The sequence below is a fragment of the Oryctolagus cuniculus genome, chromosome 17 (genome assembly GCF_964237555.1).
Source record: "Oryctolagus cuniculus chromosome 17, mOryCun1.1, whole genome shotgun sequence".
Lineage (NCBI taxonomy): Eukaryota > Metazoa > Chordata > Mammalia > Lagomorpha > Leporidae > Oryctolagus > Oryctolagus cuniculus.
In genome coordinates this window covers 35,075,420-35,093,538 of record NC_091448.1, presented here as the reverse complement: position 1 = coordinate 35,093,538, position 18,119 = coordinate 35,075,420, and the positions used below count along the sequence as shown (strand labels likewise).

The 18,119-nt window shown below is 39.7% G+C and overlaps 1 protein-coding gene across 1 annotated transcript in view; it reads right to left on the bottom strand.

The window, feature by feature from the left end:
• The window catches only part of VMP1 (vacuole membrane protein 1), a 136,931-nt gene that overhangs the window by 48,682 nt on the left and 70,130 nt on the right, over positions 1–18,119 (bottom strand). Inside the window, exons 6-7 of the mRNA XM_002719255.5 lie at positions 15,841–16,008; positions 7,558–7,689 (exon numbers count right to left, since the gene is read on the bottom strand). Of these exons, the coding sequence (XP_002719301.1) occupies positions 7,558–7,689; positions 15,841–16,008 (300 nt within the window). The remainder of the gene's footprint in view (positions 1–7,557; positions 7,690–15,840; positions 16,009–18,119) is intronic.

Genomic DNA, 18,119 nt, shown 5'->3' with positions numbered 1-18,119 from the left:
ACAAAAGATGCTACAACCGCTCAGGGTCACAGGAAGCTACATTCGTTCATGTCCACCTCCCACAGACATCTAGTGAAAACATGACAGAAAGCCAAGAGCAAAAGGAAGTTAGTTTAGTGGAAAAACACTGCCTGATCTGTAATAATGTACTCACAAAAATAAATCAGGTATCATAAGAAATGAGAATACAAATAAATACTTTAATCATCTTCTCCCCTATTCAAAACACTGACAGTATCAAATCCAACCATCAGTTAAATTTGGAATTTAAGTCAATAGCTTTTAAAAAGTTACCTAGTAATATTTTCTAATAAAATTACTTATTCCCTTTAACCTAGTTGGAGAGCACAGGGCAAAGCAAGCAGTGCCAAGTTTTTTTGTTTTTTTCCCTCCTTTTCCTGCTGATAAACTTTTTCTACTAAAGGGCTTTACTTACCTTCAAGAATAAAAGCACATTTTCTAACTCATTATTTGGCAATCCTATCATTTAAATAACCACTCACAGTATTCATTTTACTTAATTTGCTGCTTTAGCCACAGTTGACCCAACTTTTCCAAATTTTACTGTGCATATCAAATTGGAGGCTTTATAAAAAACAGTTATGTATGAGCAAATTCTAGCACCTAAGTTAGATACATTTTGGAGCCTCACTAAATTGATTACAAACAAACTTTCAAGTCAAAATTAGTAAGACATAACTAAACAGATGTCCATAAAATAACAGTTTACCAAGTAAAGAAAAATCTAGTACTTTAAAAACATATTATTAATAATGATTTATATAAATATAATAGGAAAGAAGATGCAAGTTACAACAGTAAGATATGACAAAACCAACATATTAAGATCACCTGGAAAATAGTGTTGTAACACTATACAATTAATTAATTAACTGGTAAGAAGGAGGCTAGATTTCTACAGATATGCAAAAGTATTTTAATGGATTAAATATTTAAAGTAAAACAATAAAACTATAAAAGAAAGAAAACACAGTTGAGTATTCACTGTTCAGAAAGACAATTTTAGGCATTACTCTAAAAGAAAAAGTATAAGATTTTGGAAGAAAGACAAAAATTTAGGCTTTCTTTCTTTTTTTTTTTGACAGGCAGAATGGACAGTGAGAGAGAGACAGAGAGAGAAAGGTCTTCCTTTGCCGTTGGTTCACCATCCAATGAGGCAGGCGCACCGCGCTGATCCGAAGGCAGGAGCCAGGTGCTTCTCCTGGTCTCCCATGGGGTGCAGGGCCCAAGCACTTGGGCCATCCTCCACTGCCTTCCTGGGCCACAGCAGAGAGCTGGCCTAGAAGAGGGGCAACCGGGACAGAATCCAGTGCCCCGACTGGAACTAGAACCTGGTGTGCCGGCGCCGCAAGGCGGAGGATTAGCCTATTGAGCTGCGGCACTGGCCAAATTTAGACTTTTTTTATCTAAGAAGTAAAATATAGCAAAACATGCAATAAACAATATGGGAAAAATATGGGAATCAGGAAAAAATCGGCAGCATATGATATATAGCATATCCTTAAACATGGCAATCAGTAAAATATATACATATATACAAATACAGATATAAAAAATGGATACATAAACCAGTAAGATTAAATTTATTTTTTTGTTTATCTATATTCTCAGAATTTTATTATAACAAATATGCTCTATAGTCAGAAATGGAGTTGTCATAAAAAGGAAAGATATAGAAAATATCTTATGACATGGAACAATGTTAATATTATTTTTATATTTAAAGAAAGTCACAAAATAATAGAACATGATTTCACAAGAGTGAAGGACACCCATCAATTTTCTACACTAAACTTCTCATGAGAAACAATTTTTTCTTGGATTAAGCTTTTTAAAAAATAATCTTAATGTCATTATAAATTCCTATGACATGTGAAAAAGGAAGCTGAGATTAAAATGTATGGTATGATTCTAATTTTTATGCACAAAGAAAACAGGGATATGATGACTATCAGCCTGCTTCACCAAGTAGGTGTTGGCACTTTCACTTTTTACTTTACAATACTTCTGGAACATAAGAATTTTATTACTGCATGCCCTGGTGTAATTAAAAATAAGTAAATCTGAAAAAAATAGCAGAGCCTAAAACAAGTTCATGACGGAATATCGAAAATGGTTTTAAGACAATCACTTTAAATAAAATCACAGACAAATCCTATTAAATGGACATAAATTTACTTTCGTGATAAAACTTCAGAAACAAAAACATGATTAAATCACAACAGTGTATCAAAAAACAACTGAAATACAATAGAACTTATTTGGTTGTAGTAATAATCCACAGTATTAGCAAAGAACAAACAAAAACAATTTCTTTGCCAAGCCACAGGCAAAGGCCCTGAATAATGAATTAATGTATCAGTATACTCTAATATAATTTATAACATGGAAAACTGTCAATAGTTCCCTCCTCATCTGTTCTCTCCTACCCCTTCTAATGCCAAAAATATAAATAAATTAATTAAAATTTACAAATCTTACACATTTGTTGTCTAAAACTGGGAAAAAGTTTGTACATTGAAAAAGCACAGCACTAATCTCAGGATCAGAAAATCAGTCTGGATTTTGGCTTAGAGACTAACTGTATGTTTCTGAGTGCCTCCTGATTCACAACTGGGATGATGTCTTCTTCACAACTGTGGTGAAGTACTTCACTCAAGTGTGTAAATACACAGATTTTATTATCTCAGAAAATTAATGGGAAGGATCACTAAGTTATCATGGGTGAGTTAATTTCCTCTCTCCTCTATCACATTATTTATCTTCTAGTTTGCAGAATTGGTTGATAGTACATATAATTCTTTTTTTTTTTTTTTTTTGGACAGGCAGAGTGGACAGTGAAAGAGAGAGAGAGACAGAGAGAAAGGACTTCCTTCTTCCGTTGATTCACCCTCCAATGGCCGCTGCGCTGATCCGAAGCCAGGAGCCAGGTGCTTCTCTTGGTCTCCCATGCGGGTGCAGGGCCCAAGCACTTGGGCCATCCTCCACTGCGCTCCTGGGTCACAGCAGAGAGCTGGACTGAAAGAGGAGCGACCGGGACAGAATCCAGCACCCCGAATGGGACTAGAACCTGGGGTGCCGGCGCCACAAGGCAGAGGATTAGCCTATTGAGCGGTGGCGCTGGCCTACAGTACATGTAATTCTAATTTTAGGTAGAAAATTTAAATGAAATGATCATAAAGAATGAATGATTTCTGATATAAAGGATATAAAACACAACATGTACAGTTTCTTTATTTGATTTTTAAATATAAGCAAATATTAAATTATGGAATAAGAAATGTACAGTTTATACTAAACTAGTGATTGTAATTATTGGCTTTATAGGATGAAAGAAGCCAAACCTCATAACCATCAGAAGGACTGGACTCATTCTAGTTCCCACAACTCAAAACAGACAACTGGAGTTAGAAAAGATGCAGTCAAAAAGTCACTAACATAATCAGGACCATATCAGATGAATGAAATAGATCATTATCTTAACAGTGCATAAGGACTGAAAGAAATGGTCAAGGTCTTTAAGAGCTTAAATTATATGGATGAGATGAAGTATAATTTACTTCATCAAATTCTAAAAGATCTGAGTTTCTGGAATTGAGCTTTTAGATGGCAATAAGCTTACACGATGCATTATTTATAATCCTCAAATCAAGAAGTTGCAAAGAATGGAATGAGTCATGCAATCTGATGTTCTAGCCAGTGCAGGGAGTACTATGGATGGGATCCTTGAAAAAATTTCAGAGACAAGGCCCTCATTACACATCTGCGAGCAATATGAATGACTGTTCTTACTGTAACCACTAAATACTGGGGTGGTTGGCTACTATTTAACAAGAGAAACTGGTACACCTCCTATCTTTAAAGTAACCCATAAAATATGAACTCTGTTTTTGATGAAATTAACAGTAATAAGTGAGGACAGATACAGCTGGAAGAAAATATACCTGACAGTCTGCAGAGGAGAATACAGAAAAGAAGCAAAATGATCTGTCCCCTAGAAGCCCAGAAGGCTACTCAGCAGAACTGCTGAAGAGGCTGGGGCAGGGCTGCAGACAAGGACAATGTGTAAGAAGGAAAACTCACAAGCCCTGACCCCAACTGGCACAGCCAAACAAGGCCCTTCTCAGCCCCAGAGGAAACATGGAGTGTAACCCCTAGACAAAGTGAAGGAGAGGTTCTGGACTCAGGACATATCTGTGCTTGGTGTTTGTGTGGGTATCCAAAGACTGAAGACAAATTGTATGAAATGAAAACCTACACAGTGGATGGAGATCTCTAACCACTTTTTAGTAGCCTAGCTCTACAATGTTAGCATTGTACCCAGGCAAGAAACTGGAGGGTTCACCAATACAAAAACTGAACTATCCCAAAGGAAAAACCAACAGTTGCTGATATGTGGAGATTCTCAATAAAAAAGTCAGTCTACCACTACACTGTACAAAAAGGAAGCTTCACCATCACTATACCTGCTCTCAGTTTCCATTCTACTCAACTGATTTATTCTTACATATAAACAACAAACAAGGATCACAGGCTTTGAGAAAAGCCTACAACTCACCAAAATAAATAAATAAATAAATAAATAAATAACAAACATACCTGGAGCAACAAGTAAGTTGAAGAAATTAAATACATTCAAAAAGATAATAAGCTATTTCTTAGAAACAGAACATAAACATTTAAGAAATTTTAACAACAGAAAAACATTTCAATATAAAAGAATATAAATTTGAGGGAATTGCTTAGAAAGTAAAAGGAGATAAACAGCAGGAACACAAAATTTCTAAAAAACATCAAACTAGAATTTCAAGAAGAAAGGAATAGAGTAAAAAGGAGTAACTCTCATAGACAAGAACAAAACAAGGACATTTCTTAAAACTAATGGATTTTAGATTGGTAAGTCTTCTGAGCACCTAGAATAAAGTTTGAAAAGAATCGTATCTCAGATAATGAATCTTGAAGATTCTAAAGAGAAAAACAAAAAAAAACAAAAATAGCTGCCTATAAAGACTCAGAAGGGCATTAGCCCCCTCAATCCTAATACCAGAAGCTTAAAGATGACTGAACAATACCTTCCAAATTCTAAGTATAAAACCTGATTTTTCAGGGCTAGCATTGTGGTATAGCAGGCTAAGCTGCTGCCTGTGACCCAAGCATCCCATAAGGGCATGGGTCGAGTCCTGGCTGCTCCAATTCCCATCTAGCTCCCTGCTAACTGGCCTGAAAAGCAGTAGAAGATGCCCACGTGTATGGGACCCTGCCACCCAAGTGAGAGACCCAGATGAACATTCTGGCTCCTGGCTTCAGCCTGGACCAACCCTGGCTATTGTGGCCATCTGGGGAGTAAACCATCAGATGGAAGATCTCTCAGAGCTCTGTCTCCTCTCTCTCTCTCTGTAACTTTCAAATAAATAACTTTTTAAAAGGGGGAGGGGGGCCGGCGCCGCGGCTCACTAGGCTAATCCTCCGCCTAGCGGCGCTGGCACACCGGGTTCTAGTCCCGGTTGGGGCGCCGGATTCTGTCCCGGTTGCCCCTCTTCCAGGCCAGCTCTCTGCTGTGGCCCGGGAGTGCAGTGGAGGATGGCCCAGGTGCTTGGGCCCTGCACCCCATGGGAGACCAGGAAAAGCACCTGGCTCCTGGCTCCTGCCATCGGATCAGCGTGGTGCGCTGGCCGCAGCGCGCCGGCCGCGCCGGCCATTGGAGGGTGAACCAACGGCAAAGGAAGACCTTTCTCTCTGTCTCTCTCTCTCACTGTCCACTCTGCCTGTCAAAAAATAAAAAAATAAAAAATAAAATAAAATAAAAGATTTAAGAAAAAAAAAAGGGGGGGAGGGGGGCGGCAGCACAGTGCAGCAGATGCTCATGGCTCTGTTTTGGCTCATTTGTTCTCTGTTTCGCTATTTTTGACTCACATTAGAAAGTTTTATTTTCATCTAAATACTATAAATGTACTTCACGATTTCCATTTAATGATGTTTTAGAAAAGCTTATCTGACAATGTTTCTTTTCCCCTGTTCTGGGTACTGGCTCTTTTTGGTTTTAGATTGCTGTGAGGAGAAAACTATGAATTCATTTTTCAAAATAATGAATATACACATATGTGAGTACATTTACTTTAAAACATGCAACAATAAGAATATTTTTAGATAATTTCTTAGGTTAGTGAACAAATATGATGATGCATTTCATATATCTTTCTAAAACCTCTCTTTACATAATTTTTATTTATATCATTTTGTTTCAAAAGGTCCTTTTTAAAAATTTATTTTTAATTTGCATGTTATCTCATAAATACCTTATGTACACAGTAAGTCCTCCCATTGTACCTGCCCTCTCACCCATTCTCCTCCCCTTCCTGCTCCCTCTCCTGTTTAATCTGAGAAAGAAAGAAAAAGAAAAATAGATCAAATGGAGTAAAAAACAAAAACAAAAAACCTAAAAGCTAAGAGAAGTGTTCTCAACACGTCTTTAAAGAACTCAAGGATGATACATCTTTTATGAGCTCTTAGACATAACTAACATAACTATAACTTATAAGGCACAATAATATCCTCCTTTTAATATACTAAAAGGAAGTGATTCTTGAGAACAAGTTTTACTATTAAGTTTCATAATACCACTCTTTGGGGACAGAGGTCCTGCGTGGGAAGTTAGTGCACAGTGACTCCTGTTGTTAATTTAACAAATAACATTCAAAAAGGTCCTTTTTAAAAATTTATTTTTATTTATCTGGAAGGCAGAGAGAGATATAGAGAGGTCCCATCTATCACTTCACTTCCCAGATGTCTGCAATAGTTGGGGCTAGACCAGGCCAAAGTCAGGAACCTGGAACTCAATCACCTGATGTCTTGCAAGGTGCACATCAGCAGGAAGCTAGAATAGGAAGCTGAGTTAGAACTCATACCCAAGCACCCCCATATGGGATATGCTCAGTATAAGTGGCATTTAAAAAGAGTTTATTTTGATTCATTTTTATTTATTTGAAAGGCAGAGTGACAGAGAGAGAGAGAGAGAGAGAGAACTGGCATTCACAGGTTCACTCCCCAAATGTCCAGAAAAGCCAGGACTAGGCCAGGCTAAAGCCAGGAGTCCAGAATTCCAACTGGGTCTTCCACATGAGTAGCAGGGACCCAATTACTTTAATCATCACCTGCTGCCTCCCAGGGTGCACATTAGCAGGAAGCTGGAAACGGCAACAGTGCTAGGACTCAAACTTATGTACTGTGATATGGGCTATGAGTGACCAAAACAGCCTCTTAACCACTACGCCAAACATACATCTGCCCCACCCTCATTTCTGACCATGTGTTTGCACTTAATATGATTTATCTTACTGGTTCTTTCTCTATTCAAGATTATTGTCAGTTTTATATTTCAGCTTCTCTGAATAATCTATCAAGTCGTTTTTCATTTTGCTTTTACTTTGGCATTTTTTAGAGTAATTATTAACAATTTTACCTTAATATGAACAACTCTTTTGGGATAAGGTATGTTATTCTCCCTCCCGTAGCCCCCTCTCCCCACATTGCTCTTACTTGTGCAGTCTCTGCATGTTCCAGCATCTCTTCAAATTCCTGATACTCTTCATCATCTGGTTCAGAACCTGAAAGGCGAGCTGCCCTCGCCATGAAATATGGAGGCAACTCTCCGATAGCTGTGCCGATACCCTAGGTGAAAAATAAAAATACTTACAATAAGATCTGTTCTCAGCACAGGGACACTTAACAGATCAAATCTATACTTTTCTGTACCACGAAAAGCACTTGGATATACAATGTATTGAGGGTTTGGGTGTGGGGGGAGCATATGCTACACAAATGAACAGTGCTTAAATCACGACTCTAATTCTGACCCATATGACGCCAGGCAAGATAATCCATATAAAACTCTTACATAATCCCTGATCCATGGTAGATACTAAATTTAGTTTTCTAGCCTCTCTCTTTAGATTCTGTTATTTTTCTCTGACACTCCCCAAATGACCAGTAGTAAGAATTCACTATGGGCCAGTGGGCTGGCACTGAAGCATAGAAGGTTAAACTGCCTGCAGCACCAGCATCCCTATAGGAGGCAGTTCAAATCCTGGTTGCTCTACTTCCAATGCAGCCCCCTGCTGATGTGCCTGGGAGGGCAGAGGAGGATGGATCAAATCCTTGGATCCCCGTATCCACGTGGGAGACCCAGAAGAAGCTCCTAGCTCCTGGCTTTGGCCTGGCCCAGCACTGGCCGTTGTGGCCATTTGGGGAGTGAATCAATGGATGAAAGATATCTCTCTCTCCCCCTTTACCTCCTTCCTTCTCTCTTTATTTCTGCCTTTCAAACAAATAAATAAATCTTAAAAAAAATTCACTATGTACAGCTTATTAGTTTATTTTTATTTTTTAAAGATTTATTTATTTATTTGAAAGGCAGAGTTACAGAGAGGCAGAGGCAGAGGGGGGAGGTCTTTCCCAGGCCATAGCAGAGAGCTGGATCAGAAATGCAGCAGCCTGGACTTGAACTGGTGACCATACGCAATGCCGGCACAGCAGGAAGCAGCTTTATCTGCTATGCTACAGCACCAGCCCCACAGCTTATTAGTTTCAAGCTTTAATACTGTTTAAGAATACAATCTACAGATGTTAGATAAAATTCTCTAGGCAACCCTTTGGCATTTCAGATGCTATTTCAATCCCAATATAACTTTTTTGTGTGTTGAGTTAAAACTTAACAAATCGTGGCGAGGAAGCCCCTTGAAAACTCAACATTAAGACGGATAAATTCCCACTACAGGAAACATGTTCATTTCCTCAGAACACTCAGTGACTCATGTTTCAGTCACTTTGTGGACTTTTGTTTTTGAAGAAATTTTTTTTTCCCCAATCAGCTTAGGAACCAAGGATGAAAACAAAGGTTAATGAACTGGGAACTTGGTTACACTTAAATGACTTAAATACAGGACAGGAAATAATGCAACAGGGTTACAGTCTCTAGAGAAATTCTCAGCTTTGAACCATTCAGACCACCTTCTCTACCCTGAGTCACAGTGAACAAAAAGCGTTGCCAGTTCTCAAAATCAACTATAAGCCTTTCAGTTTGCTCTGTCCTGACTCTACTTGCAAATATCTGGAAAAGAATCCTCAAGGGATGTCATGAAATTCAAATACTTTGTGTTCATAATGAGTGGAATCAACAATCACCAACACTGTGGCATAGTGGGTAAAGCCACCTCCTGTGATGCTGGCATCTCATATGTGGGCACCAGTTTTTGTCCCAGCTGCTCCATTTCCAATTCAGCTCCTTGCATGTGGCCAGGGAGAAGCAGTAGAAGATGGCCCAAGAGCTTGGGCCCCTGCACCCATGTGGGAGACCTGGATGAAGCTCCTGGTTTCAGCTTGGCCCAGCCCTTACTGTTGTGGCTATCTGGGGAGTGAACCAGCAGATGGAAGATTTCTCTCTCTCTCTCTCTTTCGCCCTCTCCCTCTCTCTCTGTAACTATTTCAAGTAAATCTTAAAAAAAAAAAAAAACCTAAACAAAACAATAAAACCCTCCAACAATCTCTAGTGGATAATATTATCCACATGTAAAACAGAATTTTGCATTTAAGTGTCAAAAGAATAAGCTAGGGGGCCAGCACTGTGGAGTATCTGTCAGGTAAAGCCCAGTGCCAGCATCCCATATGGCTGCTGGTTCTAGTCTCGGCTGCTCCTCTTCAGATCCAGCTCTCTGCTATGGCCCAGGAAAGCAGTAGAAGATGGCCCAAGCACATGGGCCCCTGTACCTGCATGGGAGAACTGTGACAAGCTCCTGGCTCCTGGGTTCGGATCGGCCCAGCTCTGACCATTGCAGCCATTTGAGGAGTGAACCAACAGATGGAGATGTTTGTCTCTGTCTCTCCCTCTCTCTGTCTGTAACTCTACCTCTCAAATAAATAAATAAATAAATCTAAAAAAAAAAAAAAGAAGAAGAAGAAGAAGAAGAAGAAGAAGAAGAAGAAGAAGAAGAAGGCAGGGCCAGTGTTGTGGTGCAGGTTAAGCCACTGCTTGTGATTCTATCATCTCATATTGGAGGGCAGGTTCAAGTCCCAGCTGCTCCTCTTAGAATTCAGCTTCCTGCTAATGTGCCTGAGAAGGTAGGGGAAGACAGCCCAAGTACTAGGGTTCCTTCCACCACTTGGGAGAGTTCCTGACTCCTGCTTTGGCCTGGCTCAAACCTGGCTGTTGCGGCTATTTGGAGAGTCAATCAGTGAATGGAAGATCTCTCTCTGCCATGCTGCCTTTCAAATACATAGATAAATCTTTAAAAAATAATAAGCCTACATTTAAGGAAGTGAGCGACAGAGAATGAAGACACACAGAGGACAGGAATAAAACATAAATCATATACTGCTTGATGAAGTTGTTCAACTTTGCAGAGTGCTAGAGAACAAGCTTATTATTTTAAAACTGGTTTAAAAAGTGGGAAAGAATAAGTATTTATCCTGCCTTTCTTATATGAACTAAATCTCAGTGTAATCAAATTAGTGATGAAAAGCTTCTCTTTTTTATTTTTTATTTTTTTAAATTAATTAATTTATTTTTTTTGACAGGCAGAGTAGACAGTGAGAGAGAGAGAGACAGAGAGAAAGGTCTTCCTTTGCCGTTGGTTCACCCTCCAATGGCCGCCACAGCCGGTGTGCTGTGGCTGGCGCACCGCGCTGATCCGATGGCAGGAGCCAGGTACTTCTCCTGGTCTCCCATGGGGTGCAGGGACAAGCACTTGGGCCATCCTCCACTGCACTCCCTGGCCACAGCAGAGAGCTGGTCTGGAAGAGGGGCAACCGGGACAGAATCTGGCGCCCCAACCGGGACTAGAACCCGGTGTGCTGGCGCCGCAAGGCGGAGGATTAGCCTAGTGAGCCACGGCGCTGGCCCTAATTTTTTATTTTTATTTTTTTGACAGGCAGAGTTAGACAGTGAGAGAGAGCTACAGAGAGAAAGGTCTTCCTTCTGTTGGTTCACCCCCCAAATGGCCGCTACAGCTGGCATGCTGCGCCGATCCGAAGCCAGGAGCCAGGTGCTTCCTCCTGGTCTCCCATGCGGGTACAGGGTCCAAGGACCTGGGCCATCCTCCACTGCCTTCCCAGGCCACAGCAGAGCTGGACTGGAAGAGAAACAACCAGGACAGAACCGGCGCCCCAATCAGGCCTAGAACCCGGTGTGCCAGTGCTGCAGGCAGAGGATTAGCCTAGTGAGCTGCGGCGCCAGCTGAAAAGTTTCTCTTTATAAAATAACAGAAAGACAATCAGACATTATTATCTTCATGATTAAAATAGCAAGCTATAAAGTATATTTCTGTTAAAAGCAAAAACTTCAAGCTACTCAATTTACCAACAGGAAAACCCAACTAGAACACAATAAAATAACTTTAGAATATAAGAAACTCGTCGGCACCGCAGCTCACTAGGCTAATCCTCCGCCTGCGGCGCTGGCACACCAGGTTCTAGTTGCGGTCGGGGCGCCGGATTCTGTCCCGGTTGCCCCTCTTCCAGGCCAGCTCTCTGCTGTGGCCCGGGAGTGCAGTGGAGGATGGCCCAAGTGCTTGGGCCCTGCACCCCATGGGAGATCAGGAGAAGCACCTGGCTCCTGCCTTTGGATCAGCGTGGTGCGCCGGCCGCAGTGTGCCGGCCGCGGCGGCCATTGGAGGGTGAACCAATGGCAAAGGAAGACCCTTCTCTCTCTGTCTCTGTCTCTCTCTCTCTCACTGTCCACTCTGCCTGTCCAAAAAAAAAAAAAAAAAAAAAAAAAGAATGTAAGAAACTCTATTTGATAAGCCAATTTCATCAATATACAGATTTTATAAGAAAAAGAAACATAATAAGGAAAACCTGAACATTAACTCATAATAGATTTTAAGAGATGACTATATTTCTTTAAGGTGTGATAATGGCTTTTAAGCCCTAAGGCAGATGTGTTTACAGATGAAATGCAGTTTGATAACTGTGATCTGCTTCAAGAGAATTGACAGCGAGGAATGGTAGAGTTAAGACAATATTAACCAAGAGTTAGCAGAAGGTAAGTAAGAACATATTAAATCCATTTTATTATTCTCCACACTTTCAGAAAAAATTTCCCATAATAAAAGTAGGAAGAAGAGTTAATTATAACATCTTATTCAAAACACAAACTTTTCTGATTTATTTGAAAGGCAGAGTGGCAAAAAGATAGACTGATCTTCCACCTGCTGGATCACTTCATGAATGGCTGCAACAGATAAGTCTTTATTTTTTAATTTTTTTATTTATTTGAAAGGCAGAGTTACAGAGAGAGGTAGAGCCAGAGAGAGAGAGGTTTTCCATTCCGCTGATTCATTCCCCAAATGACCGCAACGGCCAGAGCTGAGCTAATCCGAAACCAGGAGCTAGGAGCTTCTTCCGGGTCTCCCACGTTGGTGCAGGGGCCCAAGGAGTTGGGCCAACCTCCACTGCTTTCACAGGTCATAGCAAAGAGCTGAATCAGAAGTGGAGCAGCCAGGACTTGAACCGGCGCCAATATGGGATGCCAGCACTGCAGGCTGAGGCCTTAACCCACTGCACCACAGCGCCAGCCCCAACAGCTAAGTCTTGGCCAGGCCATAGTCAAGAGCCAGAAACTCCAACCTGGTCTTCCAGATGGGCGGGAGAACACAGAGTACTTGGGTCATTTTGCCACTACTGGATTGGCAGTGAAGTGGCTGGGATGTGAACAGCACTCCAACAAGGGCTGCTGGCATCACAAGCAGAAGCTTAACTCGCTGTGCCCCATAGAAATGTAGCTAGTTAACTGAAACTAGATACTGAAGTCACCCAGCTTCACATTCTTAAAAAACAATTTTATAATTTTTTAAAAGATTTATTTATTTGAGGGGGCACCATGGCTCACTTGGCTAATCCTCCGCCTGTGGCACTGGCATCCCATATGAGCGCCGGGTTCTGGTCCTGGTTGCCCCTCTTCCAGTCCAGCTCTCTGCTGTGGCCCAGGAGTGCAGTGGAGGATGGCCCAAGTGCTTGGGCCCTGCACCTGCATGGGAGACCAGGAAAAGCACCTGGCTCTTGGCTTTGGATCAGCGCAGCGCTGGCCGTAGCAGCCATTTGGGGGGTGAACCAACGGAAGGAAGACCTTTCTCTCTGTCTCTCTCTCTTACCATCTATAACTCTGTCAAATTAAAAAAAAAAAATATTTATTTGAAAGACAGAGTTACAGAGAGAGGGAGAGACAGAGAGAGAGAGAGGTCTTCCATCTGCTGGTTCACTCCCCAGGTGGCTGCAATGGCCGGAGCTGCGCCAATCCAAAGCCAGGAGCCAGGAGCCAGGAGCCAGGAGCTTCTTCTGGGTCTCCCATGCGGGTACAAGGGCCATCTTGTACTGCTTTCCTAGGCCATAGCAGAGAGCTGGGTCGAAAAAGGAGCAGCCAGGACTAGAACCGCTCCATTATGAGATGCTGGCGCTTCAGGCCAGGGCTTTAACCCACTGCGCCACAGCGCCGGCCCACAGTTTTATAATTTTAATATAATTCATATATGCAAAATTTGTATAAAACGCAGGTATAAGTTTTTGGTATCTGTTTATATACAAAATAAACAAACATCATGTACACTAAAAACTGTCAGCCCAACCTAAATTAAAGGGTAAGAATGACTGGCTTCCTTATTGCAAAAACTCAAGTTTCACAAAATTCTTTCTTTTTTTAAAAAGTTTCATTTATTCACTTATTTTAAAGGTAAAATGACAGAAAGAGAAAGATCTTTCATCCACTGGTTTGCTTCCTAGATGTCCACAACAGCTGAGGCTAGGCCAGGATGAAGCCAGGAGCCTGGACCTTATTTATGTCTATCTGGGAGACAGGGACTCATGTACCTGAGCCATTATCTGCTGTGTCCCAAGGGGCACCTTAAGCCTCTGCATCATAATACTCCTCCCCCTTTCACTGTTTTAATAGAATTCTTTAATGCATGAGAGGTTTTAAGAAGTTCAATTCATCTACTTTTTCTTTCATTGCCTTTGATCTTTATCTCATATATAAGAAACCACTGCAAAGTCAACATTGTGTAGATTTATCCCTATATTTTCCTTTAAGAGTTTTATCATTTCAGTTCTTAAGTTCAGTTCCATGTGACATTTTCAGTTAATTCTTACAATGTAAAGTAAGGGGCCCATTTCATATTTTTACATGGGAGTATTCAGTTTTCCCAGCATCATTTGTTCAGAGGGCCCTTGTAAATGTTGAGAACAGGACTCAAAATGTTGAGAACAGGACTCAATTTAAATATAACCTGACATGTGCTGCATTTTTTCATGACAAGACAGTTCCAAAGAAAGAAACAAGAAAGCAAACAAATATCTGACTGATTAATCAGTACTTATTGATATTCCTCTACTGTGTGCAAAGTCTAATAATGAGTGCTGTGAAGGTAATACATGTAAGGTAGTCTGTATTTTTTAGGAGCCTAAATTTTATTTGGGGGGAATTTAAAACGCTATTAGTTAAGTGAACTAACTGAAAGCATGGAAGAAGCCAGGCCACAAGGAGTCTAGAGACAATATGCATTGTGGGAAACTTAAGAAGGCAGCTATCACTGCCAGCTGGGATGGAAGTGTTCCTTTGTTTGCATTGTGTTAAATCAGGTACATAAGTAATTTTTGAAATAACCAAAGTATAATTTAAGAAAAATAGAAAATGGAAGTTTTTTAACATAGTCCCTTACATAGTGTGTTCCAAGTATTTTCTGCTGTTCAAATAATACGTTTTCATCAAAAGACTAATGTCAAGTTTATAAAACATGTGCAGCTAGTATAATGATTTTGTTCCTAGAGATTATAAAAGAGCAACAGGAAACATGACAATTTTTCCTGTCTTTCATATTTAACAAATTCAACATATGGCACTTCCTTCAGAATTCTTTCAAAGCAGACCATAACTGCTAACATTTAACTGTGATTCAAGGCTTTGCTTCTTCTGCTGGCTTGGTATTCATGATGGTTTTAATGAGTTAAGATTTTTAAGTGACCTGTTCCACATTCTTTTATTTTCTAAGAAACTGCTAGAGAAAAACATGATTGAAACATAACAAGCCTAAATGATGAGTTAAAAAAAAATAAGTCAGTGGTAACACAAGTCCTTAGCAAATGAATTATTCCTCAGTGTAGAATATCTGAATGAACTTAGGCATCAAAAAACCCAAAAGCTTTGTGTGGATTAAAATACACTTGCCACTGAATATGTTGTCCAAAAAGTTTCTTATAGTAAACTTATACAGACCACAAAAATAACTAATACAGCTGAAAGTTGTACACGATATTGGTCATATACAACCATATAGTCTGATACCTCCACTATAATAAAGCTTGATTTGCATTAAGAAATATATGCCCTTATTTTAGCATTATAATAATTAGAAAATGAGTTCTCAAAGAATCAAAACAGAATTTAATAACAGTATTTAATAACTAATATAGGAGTGAAAATACAATATCTACTAATTCAGAATTCATATAAAACCACTTGCTATGTATTATCTGTATATACGGCCTAGAACAAATTCTACAAAGCAGTATAGTTCCCTATCTGAATTACTCTTCCCTGCTATTGTTTACTTGGCCTCAGTTGCTTTGTGGTACATACGACTTCATGTCTTTCTTATCAATGTCACTCACAAACAGGAGTGGCACTAAAAGGTTTATTTTACTTCAGAAGCAGGTAGTTGGTGACTTCATGAACCCATTAGGAACTAGTCAGATGTTAAGATTCCATTTCAGAAAAGTGCCCCATAGTGTCAAGATAGTAAGTTTAGTTTCAGAAAAATATGAAGATGCACATCTTACCCACATGCAGGCCTCAATCCTAACTTTTGAGATGATACTCCACAAAGAAATGGTTCCTTCAATGTTCTCTTCATCTGGACAAATAATTTGATCAGGATAGGGTGGCTCAGGGAAATTAACTGAGTTGCATTCATAAGCAGCTAACGTAACTGAAGCTATATGTGGACCCTATAAAAAAAACATAAGAAATCAACCTGATGAGAACTATCACTGAAAAAAGGAATTATCGATACACAATGTTATTTTAACACTACATCAATCACAACATATTACAAGGAAAAACTTAGCTTTCAGAGACCAAAATTCTGTCTATAAACAAATATTTCAAAATTCAGGTAGTACTGGGGCCATGGCGCCGGCATCCCATGTAGGTGCTGGTTTGCGTCCTGGCTGCTCCTCTTCTGATCCAGTGCTCTGCTAATGGCCTGAGAAAGCAGCAGCAGAAGGCTCAAGTGCTTGGGCCCCTGCACCCATGTGGGAGACCCAGAAGAAGCTCCTGACTCTTGGCTTCAGATCGACCCAGCTCTAGGCATTGAGGCCAATTGGGGAGTGAACCAGCAGATGGAAGACCTTTCTCTCCATCTCTCCCTTTCTCTGTAACTCTACTTCTCTAATGAATTAAAAAAAAAATGTTTGGGTAGTATTTTATAAAACCCTTCCTGGAGTCTTGCCCAACATTGTTTTTTTATTCAGGTTTATAGAGTTGTGATTTACACAAAATAAGAGCCATTCTTTTCAGATCTGCATTTCAGTAAGTTCTGAGGAATACAGTTAGTCAGGTAAAGACCACCAATCACAATACTGAACAGTTCCATCCCTGCAAAAGGTCCCCTCTCTCAAAATCCCAGCCCCAAGCAAACACTGATCTGGTATTTGCCTGGATTTTTATTTGCTTTATCCATATTTCTAACTTGCCAAAATGTTATCACCTGTGATAAAAACTTTCTGAGCTCCTGCTGTTGTAGGTACCCTTTTTCTATTAAAAACAGCTGATGAAGTAACTGCCTCACTTAACCTCTTTCCATAAGATCCTAAAGGAAAAAACAGAACTATGAAACTAGTTATTAGAGAGTTTTTCTTTTCTTTATTTTTAAACATTTATTTATTTATGTGAGAAGCAGTTACAGACAGAGTAAGGGAGAAACAGAGACTAGTCCTCCATCCACTGGTTTACTCTACAAATGGCTGCAACAGTCAGTGCTGGGCCAGGCCAAAGCCAAGAGCCAGGAGGTTTCCCACATGGGTGCAGGGGCCCAAGCACTTGGGCCATCCTCCACTACTTTCCCAGCCAGGTTAGCAGGGAGCTGGATCAGAGTGGAGCAGCCAGGGCTTGAGTCAGCACCAATGTGGGATGCTGGCACTGCAGGCTGTGGCTGTGCCACAGCATCAGCCATGAATTTTTCCTTTAACTTTTCATAAGGAAATTTCATGCTGCTTTATCCATTTGAAATATTACAAATTAACATGATCATATAAATGAAAATGTATTGATTGTGACAAAATCTTAAGTACATGGGCTCCTAAATGTACAAGATGATGTGTTTGCCTGAGAGCTAACTGGGGAGCTGGTTACAAATACAAAGTCCTAGTTTCTCAAGCATAGGTTGACAGATGCCCTCTAGCATGTACAACATTACCTGTTATAAAGACAAATGTTTTATTTGTAGAATAAAATCATACACACACACACACACTCACGCATACAGATTTTGTTACTGTCTTGTCTGAATATTTCTGAAGGTGAATGTTCACACATATCTGCTAAAGATTTCTTCACTGATTTGTGCATAAATCATTCTCAAAGTAAGTGATCTCTGTGCTTAAGGTCTTTAAATAAATTCTATTTGCTATCAAGGCAACAAAATTTATTGTTTCATGTTAATATAAAAAGGAAAAATGTCATAAATATAAATTACATTTATACCTGAATTCAACAAGGTATGTTGTGTTAAAATCTGAATTAAATATTAAGTTTTTATCTGGACCAAAAAAAAAATGTGAATTAGTTTTGTTCCTCTTTTTCTTGGGTTTTAATTCTAGGAAGTACTAAGATATTAAACTTTAATTAAAGAAAAATTTAAAAAGAATGCTTTGATTACTCAATTTTTTGAAAAGCTATAGTTAAACATAATATCAACAACTACTTGTTTGCATACTATATGCATGAAAGATTTTACAATAAAAGTATTGTTTTGTGATGCTACAAAAAAGAAAACATGAAATTAAAGCATTAGTATTCAGACCTGCCTAATTGGTGAAAAAATTTTCAGTGAATAATT